This window comes from Euphorbia lathyris, chromosome 3 (assembly GCF_963576675.1).
Source record: "Euphorbia lathyris chromosome 3, ddEupLath1.1, whole genome shotgun sequence".
Taxonomy (NCBI): domain Eukaryota; kingdom Viridiplantae; phylum Streptophyta; class Magnoliopsida; order Malpighiales; family Euphorbiaceae; genus Euphorbia; species Euphorbia lathyris.
The window spans coordinates 95611401-95636712 of NC_088912.1; the positions used below are offsets into that span (position 1 = coordinate 95611401).

At 37.7% G+C, this 25312-nt stretch overlaps 2 protein-coding genes across 2 annotated transcripts; one reads left to right on the forward strand and one right to left on the reverse strand.

Moving 5' to 3' along the window:
* The first annotated feature begins 15439 nt into the window (after positions 1-15439).
* LOC136224446 (probable aspartyl protease At4g16563) lies at positions 15440-17010 on the forward strand. The gene has a single exon (XM_066012785.1). The coding sequence runs from the start codon at positions 15492-15494 to the stop codon at positions 16875-16877; it is 1386 nt and encodes a 461-aa protein (XP_065868857.1). The 5' UTR covers positions 15440-15491; the 3' UTR covers positions 16878-17010.
* Positions 17011-17207: 197 nt separating this feature from the next.
* LOC136224447 (uncharacterized) lies at positions 17208-20273 on the reverse strand. Its single transcript, XM_066012786.1, has 2 exons — positions 17345-20273; positions 17208-17281 (listed from the first exon to the last, which is right to left on the reverse strand). The coding sequence occupies exon 1, from the start codon at positions 20131-20133 to the stop codon at positions 18967-18969; it is 1167 nt and encodes a 388-aa protein (XP_065868858.1). The 5' UTR covers positions 20134-20273; the 3' UTR covers positions 17208-17281; positions 17345-18966.
* Between the last annotated feature and the right edge of the window lie 5039 nt (positions 20274-25312).

Below are 25312 nucleotides of genomic sequence, written 5' to 3' on the forward strand. Positions count from 1 at the left end.
AGCAGCCCGATATTGATGGATCGGAGGGGGCGACAGATTTTGGTGACAGAGAGCCTGATAGCGATATTGTGGAGGACTACCTAGATGTGGCAGCCCAGGCAGTGCGACAGTCTGCAGTTGCACGTGATCGCGAGGTTGAGGATAGCGATGAGCAACCGACCCCGGGCAGACAGCCGACCTAGCGCGTAGGAGGTCGCTTTGCGAGTACAGGTATTTTTTAGTATAATTTTATAATTTTAGTATGATTTAGTATAATTTAGTATAATTTTATAACTTTAGTATAATTTTAGTATTTTAGTATAATTTAGTATAATTTTAGTATTTTAGTATAATTTTATAATTTTAGTATATTTTAGTATAATTTTATAATTTTAGTATATTTTAGTATAATTTTAGTATTTTAGTATAATTTTATAACTTTAGTATAATTTAGTATAATTTTAGTATTTTAGTATAATTTTAGTATAATTTAGTATAATTTTAGTATTTTAGTATAATTTAGTATAATTTTATAACTTTAGTATAATTTTATAATTTAGTATAATTTTATAACTTTAGTATAATTTAGTATAATTTTATAATTTTATAATTTTAGTATAATTTTAGTATTTTAGTATAATTTTATAATTTTAGTATTTTAGTATAATTTTATAATTTTAGTATAATGTAGTATAATTTTAGTATTTTAGTATAATGATGTATGGCAGATTCTTCGGATCCCGATCGACGGTCCGATGGTGTCCGAGTCTCCCACTACTGACGGGCTTCATGTCATGTGCATGATGATGTTTGGGGTGGATCGGGATCAGCTTCTGCTGCCGGGCCGGCATTTATGGGGTGGTGGAGGTGTATTTGTTCAGGCTGTATACAGGCTTGTCATCCAGGGTAGGGATGACGCTACTCGGGCCATAGCATGGATGTGGCTTATGCTTGGATCCACTCTGTTTGTTGACAAGAGTGGAGATAGGATTAGGCCGGCCCATCTTGCTGAGGTTTACGGCGGTGTCAGCGGGGCAGCTGGACTTTCATGGGGGTCTGCTACACTTGCCACGTTGTACCGGCAGCTGGGGATAGCGAGCATAGGAGACTGTTCTGGTATATGCGGATGTTTGACCCTACTGCGGGCATGGATATACGAGTATTTTCCGGTGTTCCGGCCGCATAGAGTAGCTCACTTGATCCCAGCTGACCATGCCCGTGCACTGAGATGGGAGGTCAGGGTACCAGGCAAGACGACCGCCCGACTAGATACCATACGTGGGCAGCTGGATCGTATGACGGCAGCTGTAGGTCCCGCGGCCTCGCCCGGACGAATCGGGGGGTGGACACCATTGACGACAGATGTTGTGATTGGCGCCGAAAGCAACCAATCGCGGAATCAAGCTGCTCGGTAGGGCCGGAGCTCGGAGTATGGAAGAGTCGCCACCCACGAATGGGAAATGAACACCGATCCCTTGCGGGAGACCGGTGAGGGTTCGGGAAATTTGGGTACGAGCCGAGAAGGCTACCTCCTTTCCGGAGAAAGGCTACTAGGCACCCCGACATCGCCCGGTTCTGAACCACCGGCCTCCTACTTAGCATGTTAGGCGCTAACGGACTAATCGCATATTTCTTTAAGTTTAAAATTCATTTGAAACCTTTTCTTTCTCGTTTTGAAAGCCGTTTTGAGCATATTATTGAAAGCCATATTAGTAAAGAATCACCCATTTTACATGAATTAGGATATGTAGAAGAAAGGGGGAGATAGAAGGAAGAATTGATTTATTTGCAAGGTGAATTGTGTCTTAAGCCATACATTCAATCTAAATTAATCTCACTCCCCGAAAAGAAGGTTTATTTACATGGTTCGTACCTTAATCGGCGTTGGAACGATTTAGATATGTTTCAAAACCCCGTTAATTTACATGCTTTTCACTCGAATCGCCGTTGGAACGACTCGAGCGTTTGAAAACGTTGAACAAGAAGTTTTAACCAAAAACGTGATTAAGCATACAAGTCAATTTATTTTTGTACAAAACCGTTTAGTTAGGAAACGATTCAAAACTCTATTATTTACAAGGAAAATGATTTTAATTACAAGGTTCGCTTAATCCGTCGTTGGAACGAATTAAGGTTTCAAAACGTGATATTTTAGGAAGTCGTTTTAAAAATGGTAACGAACCGAAAACCTTTTATTTACATTTGGAACCTCTAGAAATCTTTAATTTAAATAACCAAATTGAACTCTCTTTTTGTGGTTTATTTTCCATTTTTTCACTCAATTAACCTTTACTTGAACATAATTACAACAATTAACAAATTAAACCCAAATTCACCCAACCAAATATATTTGAAATATATACATATAGAAAGTCCAAAATAAGAGTAAATATACATATAAATATTCATTTTGGTTAAAAATAATAGTTATATCTATAGATTAAAAATAAGGAAGCAAAGGAATAACATACAGTATAGTTGTTGATAAGTAAAAATAATAATGAAAATAATGCTTTAATTGAAAACAAGTAAAACAATGAACAAGGTTCATAAAAAAAATAAGAAAATAACTCTTAAATCCCAAAATAACTATTATAATAAATAATATAGAAAAGAACCCTCTCCAAATATACATTAAACATCAAAATACCATCTAATTATCCCCAAAATATTTACTAATACAACTTGAATAACCCAAAACTATATATACATATATACATATGATTTTACAAAAACCAAATTAATATGAATGAAGTTTAAATGGAAAATAGGTAGATGTATGATACATAATAAGTAATTACTAGTTATATAGCTGAAAAAATAATTTTAATAAACATATTGCATAATTATACATATATGTATACAAGAATAAATGTCAAAAAAGATGAGAAATAGGTTGAAAAGGGGATTTTTTAAGTTACAGCAGCTTTACCGACGGACAATCCGTCGCTAAACTGGTTTTAGTGACAGAAAAGACAGAATATCAAAAACAGTCCCCCAACTTTTCAGATTTATTAAAATACTTTAGATCTAATCTATTCTATCATTTTGGTCCCTGAACTACCCAAATCGGGTCATAGTCTATAACGGAGTATCCCAAAACGATGTTTTATTTCCAAAACGTTAATTTAAAAAGTTTTTCTAAATTCTATATTTACAACATTTTAATCCCGAACTCTCCTTAAATCGGGTCACGGTTCGTGTTGGGACTTTAAAACGAGGTTTTTTTATTTAAAACTAAAACGTTTATTTAATACGAGACGGGAATTAAATAAATACGGGAAAATAAATAAATGTGATAAAATAAATAAATAAACAAAACTAAAAATAAAATAAATTAATTAATTAAACGAGTCTAGTCCTCAGATAATACCTCAAGATCGGTATTGACAGTCGAAGTCGGTTGATTCCACGAGTTGTGATTTTCGGTGTTTTTTGTAAAATATTTAACTTTTTGGGAATTTTCAATTTTTAGGAAAAAAAAATATTTTTTTCCAAAAATTTACTCTCTCTAAAAATAATTTTTTTAAAGAGAGAAGCTCCCCAACCCTCCCCTAAAATGCATGGGGATTCGTGCCTTTTACAGGCACGGATCCCCAAGGTTGGGCGACGCCCAACTGCTGGTTGGGCTACACCCAACGCTGCTGGGCGCTCGCCCAGCAATCGTTGGGCGCGCGCCCACCGCTGCTGGGCGCTCGCCCGGCAATCATTGGGCACGCGCCCAACGCTGCTGGGCGCTCGCCAGCGATCGTTGGGCGCACGCCCAACGTCTGTTGGACGACGCCCAACGTTCGTCGGGCGCTCGCCTAATGGGAGTCGGGTGGCCGCCCAACGAGTGTCGGGCGTGCGTCAAACGCCCGCTGGACGAGCGTTTGGCGCGCCGAGCGCCGTGTCTGGTGTTCGTGGGACGCCCATTTGCCATGGGACGCCGTTAGTTGCCTACTCGCCGACGCCCAATCCTTCAGGGTCTTTTCGTGATTTTTATTTTTAAACTAATGGAATCAACCGCTTTAACCGTCTATTATGGGTTTTCGTCACAGGTCCTCCGACTCTGTGTCTACAGCAGCAGAGGTATTTTATAAAATTTTAGAATTAATTTAAGTATTATTTATAGTATATTATTATTTTTTATTGAGTATTATTTTTTTTCAGGTGATGTGGTTGCCTTATGGTCCTGTCCCCGATGATGATCGGCTTCGAGTGTCCTACGCCGGTTGGATACGGTGTAGAGACATCGTCGAGCCGTATATGCCCGATCGAGCGATGCGACAGGTCGGATATACTCAGCATATCCCAACTGAGCGTATTAGACCTGATAAAGCAGTACGACCATGGAGATCTTTATCGTATAAGCTCATGCATTCCACTGTCACAATTGAGAATACCTGGCAGAGATTTCCATCGGCTCGGGGCATTGATCGGAGGAGATGCCGAACAGTTGGATACGATCCCACTGCCTGTGATCCTGCTTATATGGACTGGTATATGCGATATTCGCATCCTCATCTCCTTCATGCACCACAGGCTGGACCGGTACAGCATGCTTGCGCCAACAGCGAATTTGTAAGTTTATTATTATTTAGTATTAGTTTATATGTGTTTATTTTTTAATATTTATTTATTAATTTTTTTTTGCAGTGGGTTAGCTGGTTGTGGCGTGTCACCCAACTAGCGGCTACCCACCGATCTGACGAGGATGCTCCACGCATTAAGAGGGAGATTGATGAGTTTATGGAGGCGTGGCGTCGGACGAGCTAAATTATTTTTGTAGAACTTCATACATTTTAACACTTTTGATATTATATTTACTCTTTTTATGTTTATAAATTTTTATGTTTATTAATTTTTATTTTAATGTTTATGTTTTTAAAATTTATTTGTTAAAGGGTAATACGAGTTAAAATGCCGTAATTTTATTTCTAAACAGATAATTCAAGTTACCATAATTATGAACAATTTTTTTTGTGATTTATTCATGCGGGCGTGAGGTAATCACGCCTCACCCTGTGGTGAGGCGTGAGGCTATCACGCCTCACCGTAGGTGCGGACGTGATAGTCTCACGCCTCACCTTGTGGTGAGGCGTGATTACCTCACGCCCGCGTGCCGGGAGAGGTTTTTTCCTCCAATTTCCCACCTCAAAGCCTCAAAGGGTACTTTCGTCCTTTCACGGGGCTAGAGGTGGGAAATTGGAGCTGGGTTTAACAACACCCTAAATTTTTAGAGAGAAGTACAAATTTTGAAGGATTAAAAATTTATTTCACATATATTCATCACATGTGTATATATACATTGATTAATTAAATAAATCTTGTTATTTTAATTTTAATTTTAATTATTATTATTTTTGCTTATTCAAAAACTTATTACTATCATTTTTGGCTGCATCCAACATGATGAATTATTAAATAATGTTTAATGTATCATGAGAGTGGATTGCTATTTACCGTCCTCGCTCGGACACTTTTGCCCTTGTCATTTTTTAAACTCAAAAACTGAAATTCTCTCAAATTTCTTCGAAATTCAAAAACCCGAACAACATTCATGGGACTTAAACACGATAAATAAAAAAGACTAATGATTCACCAAATAAGTATTTTTATTTGAAAATCGAATCGAAAACACGAGTTCCATCTCCGGATTCGGACACAAAATTCATCCAAAATATGCTAAACGGGTGATTCACATCATTCCGCCTAGGCAGAAACGAATGAACTATCTGTTTCTGCCTTGGCGGAAACGGGGCAGAAACGGGTGATCCACCTGTTTCCGCCATGGTAGAAACAGGTGATCCACCCGTTTCCGCTTAGGCAAAACGGATATCCGTTTCCGCCTAGGCGGAATGTTGTGATCACCCGTTTAGCACATTTTGGATGAATTTTTTTATATATATTGATTGGATCGGTTAGTTTTTGTAGACGAATTTCAATTAGTGTAAATAGGAACGGTAATTATTTGATTTCCTCAACGTTCTTGGGTTCATTTTTCATAAATCCAATTTTTGACTCGGGAGAGAGAGGATATTAAGTTTTTGAATGGAAAAATGAAAAGGACAAAAATGTCCAAAAAGAGGCGGTGATAAATAATTTGGAAGCGGAGAATAACAAAACCCAAAAAATACCTAGGAAAGTTTTGAATTCCAAATATATTTATTCATTTGAAAAAAAAAAGCTTAATGCATATTTCCACTCTTAAACTTGGTACCTTTTGCCTATTGGCACTCTAAACTTTTTAAATAATCTATCGCATACTTATAGTTGACTTTAAAAACCTATCACACACCTATAGTTGGCTTTAAAAACCTATCACATACCTAAAGTTTGCTCGTTTGGACCTCTTGCACACTTTACTAATAAACCATAGTCTGTCTCTCTTCGTTTCCGATATAAGATTCAGTTCATTCCACCCCTAAACCAAGTCCGCGAACCACACATCAAATCGTACATGGAGAGTTTGCTCTAATACCAATTATAACAATTTGACTCAATAACATGTATGTATTGTTCGCTTTGATAAAAAAAAACCAACATCTTGAGTTCACGACTTTAAAACACACCTAGGGAATACATTTTACTAATATTAAATCTTATTATTTGACTTATTTTTATCAAGAGCATGTATAGGGAAATTAGGTTGATAAAAAATCCACATTGTAATTTGTAACTGTGATTTGTGAATCAACATTGCTATTGTTTTAAACTCGGTCAGGAATCAATCTAAGTTTTAAATAGATACCTCTCATTTTAAGAATATATAAAACATAACAGAAAAAAGACATCATGATCTTTATACATCATATAAGAATATATAAATATTTTATCAACCAACGCAGCCATTCTCGGAGATTAATACAAGATTTATGATTGGGCGCTTAACTATCAGCTTGAGCTGTTGTTTAAATTGGTTTCATGACATGGTATCAAAGTGTCTAGAACCAATCGGTCGAGGGTGTGTTGTACACGCTGCAAGCCCAGGGGCATTTGCATGTTAGCACTCTAAGTTTAGAGGATCAAAATGTGACGTATTGGCTAACCAAAATCTCCAAAACATTGACAATTGAATTACCTGATCGTATTGGCTAATAGATACCTCTAATTTTGCAGAGAAATTATCTGATCGAGCCATCAATATCATTGTCAAGGCTTATCTTCCTTTGAAGCACCCATTTTGCGATTCTATGGTTCCTCTTATGGATCCTCAATTCAGCCAGATACAGAAAAGCTATGGCAACTTCGTCTTAGATGGCCAAACCACCTTAGTCGGTTTTCCCATGTGCTGATTAATAACAAAATAAAATCAAAACATCTTCATGTTGTTGTAGTAAAAGCATAATCACCATAACCCACACTTATTGTCACTGAAAGATAAAAGCTATCAACCTAAAATCCTATTGTGCAGAGTGTAACAACTGTGAAGTGCAATGCATCAACTGTTATGCTAAATTCCAGCCTCAACTCAATAACAATAACAATGTTAATTACTTTTTTCAATTCAGCTCAAATACTAATGTCATTCATCTTTTTCTTTCTTGGATTAGTACTACAATTAGACACAGAACCATTTACAGGCACATAGATAGGGGCCTTTACTTCAATAGAAGGGTGAAGCTAGTTCATTGTAAAATGGGAACCACATATTTGGTGGAAGATTTCGGAGAAAAACTTTACCAAAATGTCTGATTTAATCACATTTAGACATTGATGCAGATTGTCCACAATAGAAGATGCCTTTCATAATGGCTATGAACAAAACAGAAGAATCATTCTGCCATTGAACAAATCTCAAAACAAAAAGTTGATGTTGCAGATATTTGCAGTAGTCTCTTCACTGATTGCCTCATGTAATTTCTCATTGTAAAGATCAACTAACTGAGGAGCTTCCTTATGATAAGTCAGTGAGTGAGCAATCGAGATTTCACCGAATCAAAGTGTTTAACACGACAAATCTCCGCCCAATCAAAGTGTTTTTCATGCCTGCAAGTCCCCATTTTGAAGGTGAACATTCTGGTGAAACATGTAGTGCCTTCTGAAACTTAGGCAAATTGAACTAGACAGAAGAGGTTGTGTATGCGTACATATTTCATTGACATCGCATAGCATATTGATTTTGCAAAAGTTATGATCCACTATAAATATAAGCTCAAAATGAAGGAATTTTAGGCATGAGAAACTGTGTACTCATATGAACATTCGTTGACGAAAATAGGATGCAGAGCCATAGACTGTAAAATGAATGAATGGGATGAACAAAACAAAATATGTAATGCAGATCATACTCAAATTTCAACACAACATCTGCTATGTTTATTGGATAGATAAATTTGCAAATACATCTTGATTACTGCATCTCCATGTCATTCTTCATCTTTTCCGGATTCCCTTATATCAGAAAGATTTAACTTACGGTTATACAAAGTAATCAAATGAGGAGCTTCCTCATGACAATTCACATATTTTTCCAAGAACTGCACCTCCGAACACCTGAACAGAGTAGATATGCTTGAATCCAATTTAACCAGACCCTTGGATGACAGAAATTGAATAACTGCGCCTCTTGGAATGAGTCTCTTCTTCAAGCTTAATCCGACTAGCATAGGACAATTCATAATGACTGAAGACTCTAAACCGAGCTTGTTGACATAAAAATCCATTGTGGCCCTTATATTATCCTCTGAGTATGCCATGAACCGTGGAAACTTTTTGAAAGCAATATTGATATCTTTATCAGACCAACCCCACCTCTTATAAACCTCTACCTTTCTATCCCTCTTTGATTTGCTCACTACTGTCAATATCATGATTGCTTCAACAAAATGCAACTTCAAAGGACTGAATCCCATTTCCTTCACTTCTTCCACAATCTTTTTGAATTTGACTGGAATTGTTTCAATGCATTGCCAATGTTTATGAATTAGCCACAATATATTTGATTCAGGCAAAGGAAGTACTTTGGTGGGCCTTGATAAGGAAAGGCATTTCGCGGAAATATATTGACATCATAAAGGACATGTATGAGGGAGTATGCACGAGTGTACGTACTAGTGTTGGGAAGACTGAAGAGTTTCCTATTACGATTGGAGTGCATCAAGGTTCCGCACTAAGCCCATTTCTTTTTGCCATCGTTATGGATGAACTAACAAGTTCACTTCAAGATGGTATACCATGGTGCATGCTGTTTGCAGATGATATCGTGTTGGTTGATGAGACGAAAGGAGTGGAGAGGAAGTTGGAACTATGGAGACAAACTCTAGAATCTAGAGGCTTTAAGTTGAGTCGAAGTAAGACAGAATATTTGGAGTGTAAGTTTAGCGGCCGTAGGAGTAGGGAGGCAGGGACAATCACCCTAGATGGGAGAGTTGTTCAGGCCTCGGATTGCTTCCGGTATTTAGGATCTATTATCCAAACGGATGGAGAAGTAGATGGAGATGTTGCTCATAGGATTAAAGCTGGTTGGTCGAAGTGGAAGAGTGCTACGGGTTTCCTTTGTGATCCCGGCATGCCTAATAGATTGAAGGGAAAATTCTACCGGACGGCAATTAGACCAGCATTGTTATATGGTACGGAGTGTTGGGCAGTGAAACACTGCCACATCCATAAGATGTCGGTGGCGGAGATGCGTATGTTGAGATGGATGTGTGGTCATACAAGAAAGGACCGGGTGCGTAATGAAATAATTAGAACAAAAGTAGGGGTCACATCTATTGAGAATAAAATGAGAGAAAACCGACTAAGGTGGTTTGGCCATGTGAGACTAATAAATTTTGTGTAGTTATGCATCAACGTTTGTGTACTTGTACATATTAGTATATAGAAAAAATTTATATCATTCTCTTAATTTTTTTTCTCTGTTTTTCTTTATTATTTAATATAACATTTGTGTACTTGTCGGGGCTTAATATGTACGATTATAATTAATAATTAATGAATAGTTGAAATTGACAAATTGGAGATCATGAATTCAATAGGTAAAAATTGAAAAGATGTTATTGACATGAGTAATCTTGTACATTGCTGATATAACAGAAAGATTAAAACTATAGAAATAGGACCAATAATAACTGCCAACTAGTTCTTATTTCACTCTATGGATCATGTACGTACTTGTTGAATCAATTTGCAGCTCTTCAAAAAATGAGACTCTTCTTTAAATGCATGCACCACAATTGACCATGACCGAAGAAACGTAACCCAATTTGTTGATGTAAAAATGAATCACTGGCAAGCCAAAAATCATCAACTCGATAACAAAGACCACGACTTTCTGAATTCCACTCAATTAAAATATACCAAATACTTGTGTAAAATGAATACAATGAGACAAATAGGGGTGCACTCGAGCCGAATCGAGACTGAACAGGGTCCGACTCGGCTCGGCTCGGCTCGAGAAGTGCTGAGATCGGGCTCGGCTCGAGCTCAAAGCTCGCCGAGCTTGAAATTTTGAATGTTATAAATTAAATATTAATATATATAGTAATTAAAAAATCAATCGAGCCCACTCACGAGCTTTCGAGCCGAACCTAAGGAAGCTCCGCTTGGCTCATGATTGTCTCGAGCCGATCCCGAACTCGAACCGAGCTCTATCGAGTCGAGCTTTGACCGAACCGAGCTCGGACAGTTTGCGAACCACCCTGGCTCGTTTGCACCCCTAGAGCCGAAGTTAAAAAGTTAAGCAGAAACTATCATAATTCCAAAACTCAATAACATATGACAACTTGAAATGACTACCATGTGACTGAATTCGATGGAACAACATGTAATTGGCAATTTGAAGAACCCATTTCAAGATCCTATCTTATGGATCCTCACTCAGTTCAGCCAGATACGAAAAGCTCCCGCAACTGTCAATGTGCTTATTGACAACCAAATAATGGCATAATGGCAAAACATCTTCATGTCGTTGTTGTAGTAAGAGCATAATCACCATAATCCACACTTGTCACTGAAAGATAAAAACTATCACTCTATCAATCACGTATATGTTGAATCTATTTTCATAAACACAGCAGTCAATAAGTTTTTTTTTTTTTTTTTTTTTAATAAAGAATCAATTTAACTCCGCCTGTGAGGGTCACTTGGTGGCCTTTACAGCCGGTCCCAAGCCCGGACAAAGGAGGAGGGTTGCGGTAGGTTTGTGGCGGCCAGCGTAAAACTTAGCCACATCTTATGACATGAACCATAATATAAATACCGTTGGGGCGTTCCCTACTCAGCGACGCGCTGCACTTCCTAGACCCGGGTGTAGTGATAAATGTGCAAGGGTTGCTAGGTCGTCGCCCCGAAGCGGCGCGCCACCCCAGGACCCGGGGGTGGTGTCAAATATGCAAGGGTTGCGGGTAAATAAGCTAGTCCACGGTAATGGTAGGGGTAGGGGTAAGGGTAGTAGGTTACGCTTTGGGACATGGAACATAGGTTCTTTGACAGGAAGATTAGCTGAAATTGTAGATGTTATGAAGAGGAGGAGAATAAATATATTATGCCTACAAGAAACCAAGTGGGTTGGAGCCAAGGCTAGAGAGATAGCTCCTTGGGGTTATAAGCTTTGGTACTCAGGAAAGGATAAGGGTAGAAATGGAGTAGGTATTCTTATTGATAGGGAGTATATTGATGAGGTAGTAGCGGTGTCTAGGAAGAGCGATAGAATTATGAGTGTCAAGCTAGTGATAGGGGATGAGGTTGTGAATGTCATTAGTGCATATGCGCCACAAATAGGATTAGATGTGTCTATAAGACAAGCTTTTTGGGATGACTTAGAGGAAGTGGTGCAACAGGTTCCTAGGGATGAAAAAATGGTACTAGGGGGTGATCTCAATGGACACGTGGGTTCTAGGCGAGATGGGTTTGAGAGTGTTCATGGAGGGTATGGCTTTGGAGATAAGAATGAAGCAGGAAATGATATTTTGGAATTCGCATCAGCCTATGACTTGAGTATCATGAACACATGGTTTATAAAGAGAACATCCCACTTAGTGACTTATCGGAGTGGCGGTAATGCGAGCCAAATTGACTTCTTCTTAGTAAGGAGTGCTTGGAGAAAGAGTTATATTGATTGTAAGGTGATCCCTGGTGAGAGTACGACAACCCAACATAGAGTAGTGGTGCTAGATTTTCGAAGTAGGAAATGTATAAGAAAACAAACACCTCAAGTAGAGACTAAGATTAAGTGGTGGAAATTGCAAGGGGAGAATCAACAAAAATTTGTGGATGAGATGACCAAAAAAGATATTTGGACTTGCAATATGGATTCAGATATAGATTCGATATGGAATAAGATGGAGCATAGTATAAGGGAAGTAGCGAAGGAAGTTCTAGGGGAATCTAAAGGTAGCATGCCACCGGGTAAGGACACATCTTGGTGGACAGAAGAAGTACGACAAGCAGTAAAGAGTAAGAGAGAATCTTATAAACTATTGGGGAAATGTAGGAGTGACGAGAACTACGAAAAATACAAAGAGGCTAAAAGGGAAGTAAAGAAGGTCATACGAGATGCTAGAGCAAAGGTGAATCGGGATCTGTATACAAGATTGGATACGAAAGAAGGGGAAAGAGACATATATAGAATTGCTCGGATGAGAGATAGGAAGACGCGAGATCTCGGAAAAGTTAAATGTGTGAAGGATGTGGACCAGAAAGTCCTAGTTGGAGATAAGGATATCAAGGAACGATGGAGGTCCTATTTTGATGACTTATTTAATGGAGATCGCCAACAAGATGTTGGAGATATAAGTATCCATCACGATATGATAAATCATGAATGCCTGCGGAGAATTCAAAAGGGTGAAGTCAAAATGACATTAAGTAAGATGAAGTTGAAGAAAACAGTAGGACCTGATGGCATCCCTATTGAGATTTGGAGATGTTTGGGAGAAAGAGGAATCGAATGGTTGACGACGTTCTTCAACAAAATTTGGAGAAACAATAAGATGCCATCAGAATGGAGGAAAAGTACCTTAATCCCTTTGTATAAGAACAAAGGCGATGTCCAAGATTGTGCCAACTATCGGGGAATCAAATTAATGAGTCACACTATGAAACTTTGGGAGCGAGTGATTGAACAAAGGCTAAGGAGGACGGTGAAGTCTCGGAAAACCAGTTTGGCTTTATGCCGGGAAGATCAACTATGGAAGCCATCCATCTAATGAGACAATTAATGGAGCACTATCGAAATAAGAAGAAAGATTTGCATATGGTTTTCATTGACTTGGAGAAAGCATATGATAAGGTACCAATGGAAGTACTTTGGTGGGCCTTGACAAGGAAAGGCATTTCGCGGAAATATATTGACATCATAAAGGACATGTATGAGGGAGTATGCACGAGTGTACGTACTAGTGTTGGGAAGACTGAAGAGTTTCCTATTACGATTGGAGTGCATCAAGGTTCCGCACTAAGCCCATTTCTTTTTGCCATCGTTATGGATGAACTAACAAGTTCACTTCAAGATGGTATACCATGGTGCATGCTGTTTGCAGATGATATTGTGTTGGTTGATGAGACGAAAGAAGGAGTGGAGATGAAGTTGGAACTATGGAGGCAAACTCTAGAATCTAGAGGCTTTAAGTTGAGTCGAAGTAAGACAGAATATTTGGAGTGTAAGTTTAGCGGCCGTAGGAGTAGGGAGGTAGGGACAATCACCCTAGATGGGAGAGTTGTTCAGGCCTCGGATTGCTTCCGGTATTTAGGATCTATTATCCAAACGGATGGAGAAGTAGATGGAGATGTTGCTCATAGGATTAAAGCTGGTTGGTCGAAGTGGAAGAGTGCTACGGGTTTCCTTTGTGATCCCGGCATGCCTAATAGATTGAAGGGAAAATTCTACCGGACGGCAATTAGACAAGCATTGTTATATGGTACGGAGTGTTGGGCAGTGAAACACTGCCACATCCATAAGATGTCGGTGGCGGAGATGCGTATGTTGAGATGGATGTGTGGTCACACGAGAAAGGACCGGGTGCGTAATGAAATAATTAGGACAAAAGTAGGGGTCACATCTATTGAGAATAAAATGAGAGAAAACCGACTAAGGTGGTTTGGCCATGTGAGACGTAGAGCGCTTGATGCGCCGGTTAGGAGAACCGAAGAGTGGCAAAGGGATGTAGTGGTGAGGGGTAGGGGAAGACCTAAGCAAACTTGGAGGAGGGTGATCGAGAGTGATATGAGTTTATTGGGAATTGAGGAAAATATGGTAGTGGATAGGACGGAGTGGAGGGAGCGAATCTGTGTCGCTGACACGACTTGATTTTCACGGTTTTATATGATGGTTCATGTTAGCCGACCCCGAATCATTTCGGGACTAAGGCTTTGTTGTTGTTGTTGTTGTTGTAATAAAGAATCAATTTATTACTGAGCCAAATCGGCTAAAAGAATATTGTTAAGGAATGGAGGTGGACATGCCCACTCTCCACGAACAGACTCCGACACAACCGCCCTTGCTAGGTTATGGGCTGCTATGTTTGCTGAACGTTTCACGCGAAAGATAAGAATTATGTGTCATTGGAACCTGAATTGCATTTACAACGGAAAGGCAATCCGTGCGAATACAAATATTCCGGAGATTGTGACTTGATCCAAGATAGCACTTCTTTGATAGCCAAAGCCTCAGCGATGATCGGTTCAAACAGCCCGTCTAATGCTCCATGATACGCGTAAGTGCATCTACCTTCCAAGTCCTGTAGGATAAACCCCATTGAGCTGTGTCCTGCCTCCTAAAAAATCCCCGCGTCGACGTTACAAGCGAGGAATCCTGCGGCAGGCCGAACCCATCTTCACGGGGCTGCTGGTATATTTCCCTTCCTGCGCTGTCTTGTTTCCTGTGCAGTTTTCCACTCTCGAAGCTCATTCCGGATACGCAAAGCAAGTCCAGCAGTCAATAAGTTACTAACTCATTTAGCAGAATATCAACAGACTCAAAATTAATGCACAAGTGAAAAGCTTATAAACATACTGTAAGGAACAAGTGTAATGCACAAAAACATTTGCTTACTTTGTCAAAAAGATATGGCTCATCTTGATTCAGGAACTGCACACAAAGCATATTTGGCAACTTCAATTTAATTAAAAGAGGAGCTTTCTCGTAACAAGGTTCATGACTTTCTCAATTAAACTCAAATGCCAACAAATTGCAGAATGAACCAAAGTTCAAAGACTTATGCAGATTCTACCATACTCCCAAAACTCAGTCACATATGACTTGAGTGAGTGTATGTGTATTAGGAATCCAGATTTGTTGCAGCCATAAGACAAAGAAATAGAATATTAAATAAAGTTCTAGCACACAAAAAATGTGAAGTTTTTTAGTGTTTTTGATCAACTAATGGGTATTCAAATTCCCGTTTGCCTCCCTTGAATACTCCAAAACTTACTCTCTAATTAGTAATTAGAGAAGGTAAGAGGTGTCAAGTTTAGGGTGCACAGAGACATGCAAAATGACAACCGTGACCAAACATGCACTTTGTCATCTTCTCTTAATTCAAATCTAGAAACAAGAACCAAGCATAGCAAAGCAAAGAACCATTTCCATGGCTTCTGTTTCTGTTTCTTTGTCTTTGCTCTACTGTATTCTTCTTCTTCTTCTTCTGTCAATTACATTTTCTTTAGCTTCTTCAATCACCATTCCACTTTCACATAATGATAATTCAAACACAATCCAAAACCCATTTCAAAACCTCAATCAATTAGTCTTATCTTCCTTAGCCAGAGCTCACCATCTCAAATACCCTCATCATCATCCTCATCCTACTGCTAAAACTCAAATCTTTTCTCACAGCTATGGAGTTTACTCTATCTCTCTTAGCTTTGGAACTCCACCTCAAACGATGTCGTTTGTCTTTGATACTGGTAGTGACATTGTTTGGTTTCCTTGTACCCATCATTACGACTGCAAAAACTGCACTTTTGAATCCTCCGCCGGAAAAATCTCACCTTTTATCCCTAAACGTTCCTCATCTACAAAGACAATTGCCTGCAAAAACCCTAAATGTTCTTGGATTCATGATGAACAAGTACACTGTCCACAATGTAATAACAAAAGAAACTGTTCCCAGATTTGTCCGCCGTATTTTATTCTCTATGGTTCAGGTTTCACCGGCGGCACTGCACTCTCCGAGACTCTTCATCTTAATGCCCTAACTGTCCCCAATTTTCTCGTCGGATGCTCTGTTTTCTCTACCATCGGTCAACCTGCCGGAATAGCCGGTTTTGGCCGTGGTCCTGCATCTCTACCGAACCAACTTGGTCTTACTAAGTTCTCTTACTGTTTAATTTCTCGTAAATTCGATGATACACCGAAAAGTAGCCTTCTTGTTCTTGATTCCTATTATAACACAGATAAGAAAACTCCGGGATTAGTGTATACTCCCTTCCTTGATAATCCCAAGGTCAAGGACAATCCTACATTTTCAGTTTATTACTACATTGGTCTCCGGCGAATAAGCGTTGGAAGCCGGAGTGTGAAGATTCCTTACAAGTATTCGTCGCCGGGGAAAGACGGCAACGGCGGTACTATCATCGATTCAGGAAGAACCTTCACTTTCATGGCTGGAGATGCATTTGAGAAATTAAGCAGTGAGTTAATTTCACAGGTGAAGAACTATAAGAGAGCTGTCCAAATTGAACAGCTGACTGGGCTTAAACCCTGTTTCAATGCTTCAGGTGCTAAAATTCTACAGTTACCGAAACTGACACTTCATTTCAAGGGCGGCGCAAAGTTGGAATTGCCAACTGAGAATTCTTTTGCGTTTGGAGAAGGAGTTGCTTGCTTGATGGTGGTGACTGACGGCGTGGAAGGGCTGGAAGAGAGAAGTGGGCCAGGGATTGTATTGGGAAGTTTTCAGATGCAGAATTTTCATGTGGAGTTTGACCTGAGGAATCAGAGGTTGGGGTTTAATAAGGAGCAATGCAAGTGATGTGATTTCGAATATGTAATAAAGTCACAAACTTTGTCAATTAATCATAAAAAAAAAAAAAAGCATTTTCTTTAATTATGTGTTTTGAGTATGAAGATGGCCAATATAGTGCAAATGGTAGCCGAAACTTGAAAATAAAGCCATAAAATTAAATAGCACCATAGGAGTAAAGCACTGATCTGATCTCTATTGTCCTCTCTGGTTGTAATGTCGTCTCTGGTTTGGTTTGCCAGATTTTGTTGTCTGCTGAATCAGCTCTTTGCAATTTCAAGTTTTGATTGATAGTCCAACTTGGAACATCAGTACATTATTGCAGTTCCTGAACCATGACCCAGATTTTGCAAAGTAACTACTATCTGTCTTCGGAAGCTAAATCCCTTGCATGGCATTTCTGAACCTGCAATCTGTGTTTCCAACATTTAAGTATGAATGTTAACAAAACCAGGGGCTTAAAGAGCAAGATAGACCTGGTTTTGGTTGTACACTCATGCCAAACCGGAGTCTCCTCAATCTCATTCTCTGATATGGACCGCACATCACTGAACAAGGATTTTCAGTTCTTGGCTATAAAATGTCAATCAGATTGCTGTATAATAAACAGGCTAAATACCTTTTCATGGAATTCGACACCTGCTAGAGGGCGAGGAATGTGTCAACTTCCCTTTTGCAACTCGAACAGAAGAATTATGATAACTGAATACAGAGTTAGAACTTAGACATCTAACATTATAAATGTGAGAGGTCCAAAATGGATTTGGAGATGGAAATAAGTGTAAGAGCTCCAAAACTGATAATCTAGATGTGTGCATTGCCTTTAAATCCAGATTCTTATCACATGCAAATGAGTTAGAAAAAAATTAAAACAACTCAAATAAACTATTAATATTAAAGGTGTCTGATATACAATAAGATTTTTTTTTTTTTTTTTTTTTTTACAATAGGCCCTCAATTATACTATTTATGGTGTTAGACCTAAAATTAACCTTAGCTCACAATAAGAAAATCTCACTTGTGGTGGTAGTTTTAAATTGGCTTAAGACCCAATTAGGTCCCTTAGTCAATTAGATTTTCGACTTTGTAAAATCATAAATTAGGTTGTTAACATCTATCTTGAAGTCAATTAGTTCCTGACTTTCTAAAATCTTCAATTAGACTCTTAATGTATGTTGAAACTACCAATTGTATCCCTCCCTAAATTGAAATAAAGTTTCGGTTTGGCTTTTATATTTTCAGTTTCGGTTATTTTATCTTTTTTGTTCGGTTTTGATTAGTATGTTATGATATTCTCAGTTTTAGTAAAAACAATTAGCTAAATATAACCGAAATAAATATTATTTACACATAAAAAATAGGGTAAAGTACGAAAAAAATAAACTCGTGGTTTGACCAAGTTATAAATGTAGTTCTTTAGTTTAAAAACTTACTAATGCGGACATCCATCCAAAGAAGGAGGATTAGGGGTCTCAATATGTTTTTGCCTGATGTAAACTTCAAGTTTAAATTGTGTTGATCAACTAAGTAAAAAGAATATCAGATACTATGAAATAAAATAGTCAGATTAGAAAACTTTAATTCAATTGGAATTGATATCCATATAAATAAAAAAAGTGCAGCTCGTCTTCAATGTCAATGATATGCCAAATTCAAAATTCAAACTATTGACATAAAAATCCATCACTGAAATGCAAAATTCCAACCTCAATTCAATGACAATGTTCATCACTTTCTGAATTCAGCTCAGCAGATATATATCAAATACCAAAAAGATAAAGACTCTATGAAATGAATCCAATTACAATTCATATCCATATAGATTGACCCCAACAGAAGGAAGAAACCCATCATATAAAGCATTCAAGAAAAGATTAATAAAGGTTACTAGTGGTACCTGATTTCTGTTGTATTACTTCCTTCCATAAGCAGTAGTATTAATAAGAGATACGAAATAGTAAAATGGTAGTAAAATGAATGAATGGGATGAACAAAACCAAATATGTAATGCAGATCATACTCAAATTTCAACACAACATCTGCTATGTTTATTGGATAGATAAATTTGCAAATACATCTTGATTACTGCATCTACATGTCATTCTTCATTGTTTCCAGATTTCCTTGTATCAGAAAGATTTAACTTACGGTTATACAAAGTAATCAAATGAGGAGCTTCCTCATGAAAATTCACATATTTTTCCAAGAACTGCACCTCCGAACACCTGAACAGAGTAGATATGCTTGAATCCAATTTAACCAGACCCTTGGATGACAGAAATTGAATAACTGCGCCTCTTGGAATGAGTCTCTTCTTCAAGCTTAATCCGACTAGCATAGGATAATTCATAATGACTGAAGACTCTAAACCGAGCTTGTTGACATAAAAATCCATTGTAGCCCTTATATTATCCTCTGAGTATGCCATGAACCGTGGAAACTTTTTGAAAGCAATATTGATATCTTTATCAGACCAACCCCACCTCTTATAAACCTCTACCTTTCTATCCCTCTTTAATTTGCTCACTACTGTCAATATGATGATTGCTTCAACAAACTGCAACTTCAAAGGACTGAATCCCATTTCCTTCACTTCTTCCACGATCTTTTTGAATTTGACTGGAATTGTTTCAATGCATTGCCAATGTTTACGAATTAGCCACAATATATTTGATTCAGGCACTCCATTTTCTCTTAAGATGTTGATATTATGTACCATTGCTTCAGGACTATTACGTAGAACCCTAGGATTTCGTTTCATCACTTCAATGACTTTGTCTTCTGATTGGAACAACCCAATTAAAATATTAAAAGTACGAATCAATTGATTTTGTAAGCTCCTATTCAAGATCCAGGGGTAGGAAGTGAAGATCTTTACAAGTTCAGGGGTTGAAGCTCCTCTAGAGAGGAAGAACTCAAGTTTGGGGGAAATGGTCTTCTCTGGATTGCAATATAGCATTTTTGGGAATTTTCTAATAATTTCAGAGATTTGGATTTTGGAGAATCCAAACTTTTGGAAGGAGGATAGGACCGAATCAGGCTGCTCCGAGGATTCAAATTGGACAATTTTAGAAGCTGAAAGAGCAGATTTGGGAGATAGGCCACATGTTTTAGTGAGGTAAGAAAGAGTAAAAGAGTGTCTAGTATCAGCATCACTGGAAAAGTATCTGAGTATTAATGGAAGCACCATTGATGGGTTATGATAAGCTGTGACAATGTAGCGATTTCTAGAATGGAGAAGCGTTTTGCAGATAGAATGAAACATTATAACTGAAAATAGAGATGAGATGTGAAACAGAGAAAGCTCACCTTTTCTGAGAGTCGAGATAACAATGGAATGGTCTTCTCTGAGAAAGCTACGAACAAATGCAATTCCAGCAGATGAAGTTCAGAAACCACGGGCAAGAAATCAAAACCCTGCAGAGAAAAGAGATAGGAAAACTATGTCGTTTTAAATGGGATTCCCACAACCACGATTGACTGACTGACTGACAGTAAAAGTCTGGGAAAATTATACCATAGCCACTGAACTTTACATATTTTAACACTTTGGCCACTGAATTTCAATTCTTAACATTACGCCATTGAACTTTACACTTTTTAACATCGGTGGCCACTCAACGCCTCAAAACGATTATTGACGGCCTCAAATAAACAATTCAAAGAATTAACGATACTCTAAGGAACTTTAATTCTTTAAAATTTTCGTTTTGAGATCATTTAGGTGTTGCTTGGTTAGAAGATAATGTGAATTTTTAAAGAGAGAAAGCTCCAAAAATATATGATTTTGGAAAATAAAAAATATGATTTCATGGTAAATGTCGTTCTTAACAACTTTAATTCTTGAATATCTTTTGACATTTTTACCAGTCATTCTGATGAGTTAGTTAAAGTAGAGTGACACCAGTGTTAAAAAGTGTAAACTTCAGTAATCATAATGTTAAGAATTAAAGTTTAATGGTCACAATATTAAAACGGTAAAGTTCGGTGTTATAGGTGTAATTTACCCTAAAAGGCTCTATCTTTGTGGTAAAAAAATTTTTATTAATTACCCCTTTATATTTACTTTATTTTATGTGGATTACTATTCATAGCCACAATATCCCACATTTAGCCTATTACAAAGACGAAAATACCCTTGAGTCAAATTCCAAATCCTCTCAAATCTTTTCAAATTCCAAACTCAAATCCGAACAAAAAGTATGGATCGGGGGAGGGGCGGCAAAGGAAAAGGGTTAATGGTACGTAATTTCGACTCGAATGGTTGCTTTTTTTTACGGTTTTGTGATTGAAATTGCTGTTTTTTAAATTCCAGAATTGCAGACTTCGGACGTATGGGTATCACGCCTCCACCATAGGAGAGGCGTATGAACATTACGCCCCTCCACAGGTAGAGGCGTAATGTTCATACGCCTTTCTTGTGGTGGAGGCGTGATACCCATACGCCCCCACCATAGGAAAGGAAAGGCATATTAGCATCACGCCCCCACCTATGTGAGGGCATGATGTTCATACGTCCGGGGGGTTGAATAATTTTTTTTTTAATTTTAAGTATTTTTAATTTTAATGTTAAATTTTTTTTATTTATATTTTCTAGTTTAAATTATTTGTATTTATTTATATTTATTTAGAATAATATTTTTTTAAATATAGTTAGAATAATATTTAGTAAGTTAGAATAATAAAGTTTTTATAGTTTTAATTTATTTAATTAAAAATAATATTTAGTTAGACGAATAATATTTGTATCTAGTTTCTAAATTTATAAAAAAATGGGATCAATACGCGTAGAGGAAGAGTGTAGACGGGAAATCTATCCCGCCAGCAGCGAGGTAGTTAGATATGGATGCCGATAATACACCACGTCATATGAGAGCGCGTGGTGTTGATGTATCAGGTAATAGACGGAGAGCGGCTGAGATGCAGCAGTTGCGGACGGCTGAGATAGATCGGCCTGAGTTGGATCAGCCTGAGTGGGGGGGAGATGAGGCGGATGATGCGAGAGAGCAAGATCCTGGTTATGACGTTGTGGATGAGTATTTTCAAGAGTTAGCCGAGGCCCAACGACGGTAGAGATCTGATAATGATGATGATGTGCAGCCGACTCATGGCTTGAGCAGACAGCGCATGGGTAGTCAATTTGCTAGTACATGTATTATTTATAGTTTAGTATTATTTATAATTTAGTATTATTTATAGTTTAGTTCAACTTATAATTTAGTATTATTTATAATTTAATATTGTTTATAGTTTAATTCAACTTATAATTTAGTATTATTTATAATTCACTATTATTTAAAATTTATTATTATTTCAGGGATCGAAAAACAGTCTAAACCTACTAAGGACCGTAGCTGGATTGTTTCGGGGCCGGTGGACGGTGGTCCCAGTGATGGATCTGTGATTCCTAGTTTTTTAGGACATGTTGCCTCACGGATGTTGGGAGGGCATCATCGATATTTTCTTACATGCTACAACATATCAGTAGCCTGCACCATATTACAGCGATGATATCATAGTATGATTCCCGAGGTAAGAAATAATTTGCTCAATAAATTATTTTACTTATTATTTTTAACCATAACTCTTAAAAATATTCAGTAATTGTATATGTGTCATATTTACAGCTGAGGGCTATAGTAGACAGGACTGAGTTGTCTCACCTCCCATCCACCATGTTCAAGAATTTGGATGTGCCTGTAATATATGCGTTTGTGGAGCGGTGGCAGCCCGATACAAACTCCTTTCACATGTCGTTCGGGGAGATGACTATCCTGTTGCACGATGTATGGCAGATTCTCCGTATTCTAGTGGACGGTCAGATGATCTCCAATACATGCAGTGTGGAACGGCTGTAAGCCATGTGTATGATTATGTTTGGATTACTCAAGAAGAGTTGTTATCGCTATTGGCGCACTACTAGAGTGGTGGAGGTGTTTTTGCGGATGTTGTGGAGGGCCTTACCCAGCGGGGGGAGGATCGGGATATCGGGACTCGAGCCACATCATGGATATGGCTTATGTTAGGATCCACCTTGTTTGTCGACAAGAGTGGCGATAGGATCAGGTCGTCCCATCTCCATGAGGTTTACAACGACGTCAGAGGGGCAGTTGGAGCCGATCCTGGTGTTTGTGTTGCCGAGTACATGGAATGGTACAGACGATATTCACGCCCTCGTCTGCTTCGTGCCCCTCAGGATGCGCCAATCCACTATTCTCGCTCCAACAGCGAATATGTAGGTTTTTTATTATTTTTTATTTATTATTGTTTTACCTATGTTTGTTTTCTAATATTTAATTTTGTGCAGTGGGTTAGCCGTTTGGCAGGCGTCGCTCAGCGGGCGATCTCACTCCTGCCCGATGAGCAGGCTCCACCAGTTAGGACTGATCTGAAGCAGATTATAGAGGAATGAAACTGGACGAATTAACTTGTTGTAATTTAGTATTGTTTTTAACGCATTTTAATACATATTTAATACTACATGTATATTATTTAATTATAATATTAATTATTATATTTCAAATTATAATGTTAATAATTATAATTCAAATTATAATGTCAATAATTATAATATTTAGAATTGTTTAAAATAATAATAATTAAAATTTGAAATTGGAATAAAATGTATTCACATGTGGGTGTGAGGACATTACGCCTCACCTTGTGGTGAGGCGTGATAACCTCACACCTCAAGGGAGAGGAAAAAAATAATCCCTTTACCCACCTCAACACCTGAAAGGGCATTTTCGTCCTTTCGGGTGGTTAAGGGTGGAAAAAGAAAGCTATGTTTAACAACACCCTATTTTATTCAACAAAATCTTTGTATTTTATTTCAGCTTAAAGCATTGTCTATAACCATAGCCTACCCAAAATTTTAGTTTTAGGAATTTTATTTTTATTTTTACTTTTCTTTTTAATTTAATTAATTAATTTTGCGTAATAAAATTTAGGGTTAAGGCGTAAAAATACCCCTAACGTTTTGGATCAGGATCAATTTTACCTCTAAAGTCTAAAATTGTGCAATTTTACCCCTAATGTTGGTAGCTAAGAGCAATTTTACCCATAACGTTGATAATTTGGGTAAATTTCAGACACTATTATAAAATTCAAATATTTTTGTTTCTTATTCTGCACCAATTGCATATCAATTCGTTCTAAAAAAGGATTTCATGTTTTTTTATAAATTAATAATAGAATTGGAGATTAATATTTATAAATTTGGTGAATTTTTTAAATTTTTTTGTCTGATTCGTACAAAAGAACAATATATATATTTTCAGATCCCAACATATGTTTGTGATTTGTTACTGATAAAATGACGCATGTGTGAAGTGTAGATGACAAGATTCATGGCCGAGATGACAGTTTGATGAATTATTTCTCAAATTGATGCAATTTATCAACGTTAGGGGTAAAATTGATTTTCTTCCAATGTTAGAGGTAAAATTGCACAATTTTAGACGTCAGGTCCTGACCCAAAACATTAGAGGTATTTTTGCACCTTAATCCTAAAATTTAGGAGAACAATGCAAAAATAATTCAATACCGAACTAAAAAACAATCCATTAAATTTACATTTAAAACATAAAAAAAATTGTAAATATTCAAACCATTAGCAATCTCAAAACATCAAAGTACTTAGTATTAAAATAGGTAGAATAAGAGTTTAAGTATTATTTTTTATTTTTTTTGGTAAACGGGGAAGGCTCAAGGCCCAGGGAACAGAAAAAAAAAAGAAGAAAATAGAGAGAAAAAACAATGAAACAAAGTTAGAAACCATAAACTAAGAACGAATAATTCTGCTTAGAGCCAGGCCCTGATAGTCATCAGAGAGGATCTTTTGGAGGTCTACAGGGAGCACATCATACACATGATAACCCAGAGCACTGAACCTGAAAAATTCGCCAGCCAGTTTGCAGCACGGTTCCCTTCTCTATAAGTATGCACAAAGACAACCATCCATTCTCTATCTCGAAGCTGTCTACACCGAGAAATTAACCAGGTGAACAGATGATGAAATTCAACTGCATTCATGATCAAATGGATAACAGTGCGGGATCTACTTTTAGGATAACTTTTTTGTAACCCGCATCCTATACCAGGCATAAACCAAAATATAACCCCAAAGCTCCGCTAGAGATATTGTGCAGTAACCAATATTTGCTCCAAATCCACCAAGCAAGATGCACTGTGCATCTCTTAACAAACCATCCGCAGTCGCAAACCCAGGATTGCCTTTATAGGCACCGTCAGTATTTACCTTGACCCACCCTTCATCTGGTGGGTGCCAGCAAATCTAAATAACCCGCGGGATCAAAGGTCTCCCACTCGAAACTTGCGTCTGGGCTTGCAAATAGTCAGTATATAAATTCACTAATCGATCCACACTATAACTCCAGGGTCGGGTGTTGGTAAACATAAAATCGTTCCTCCATTTCCACACC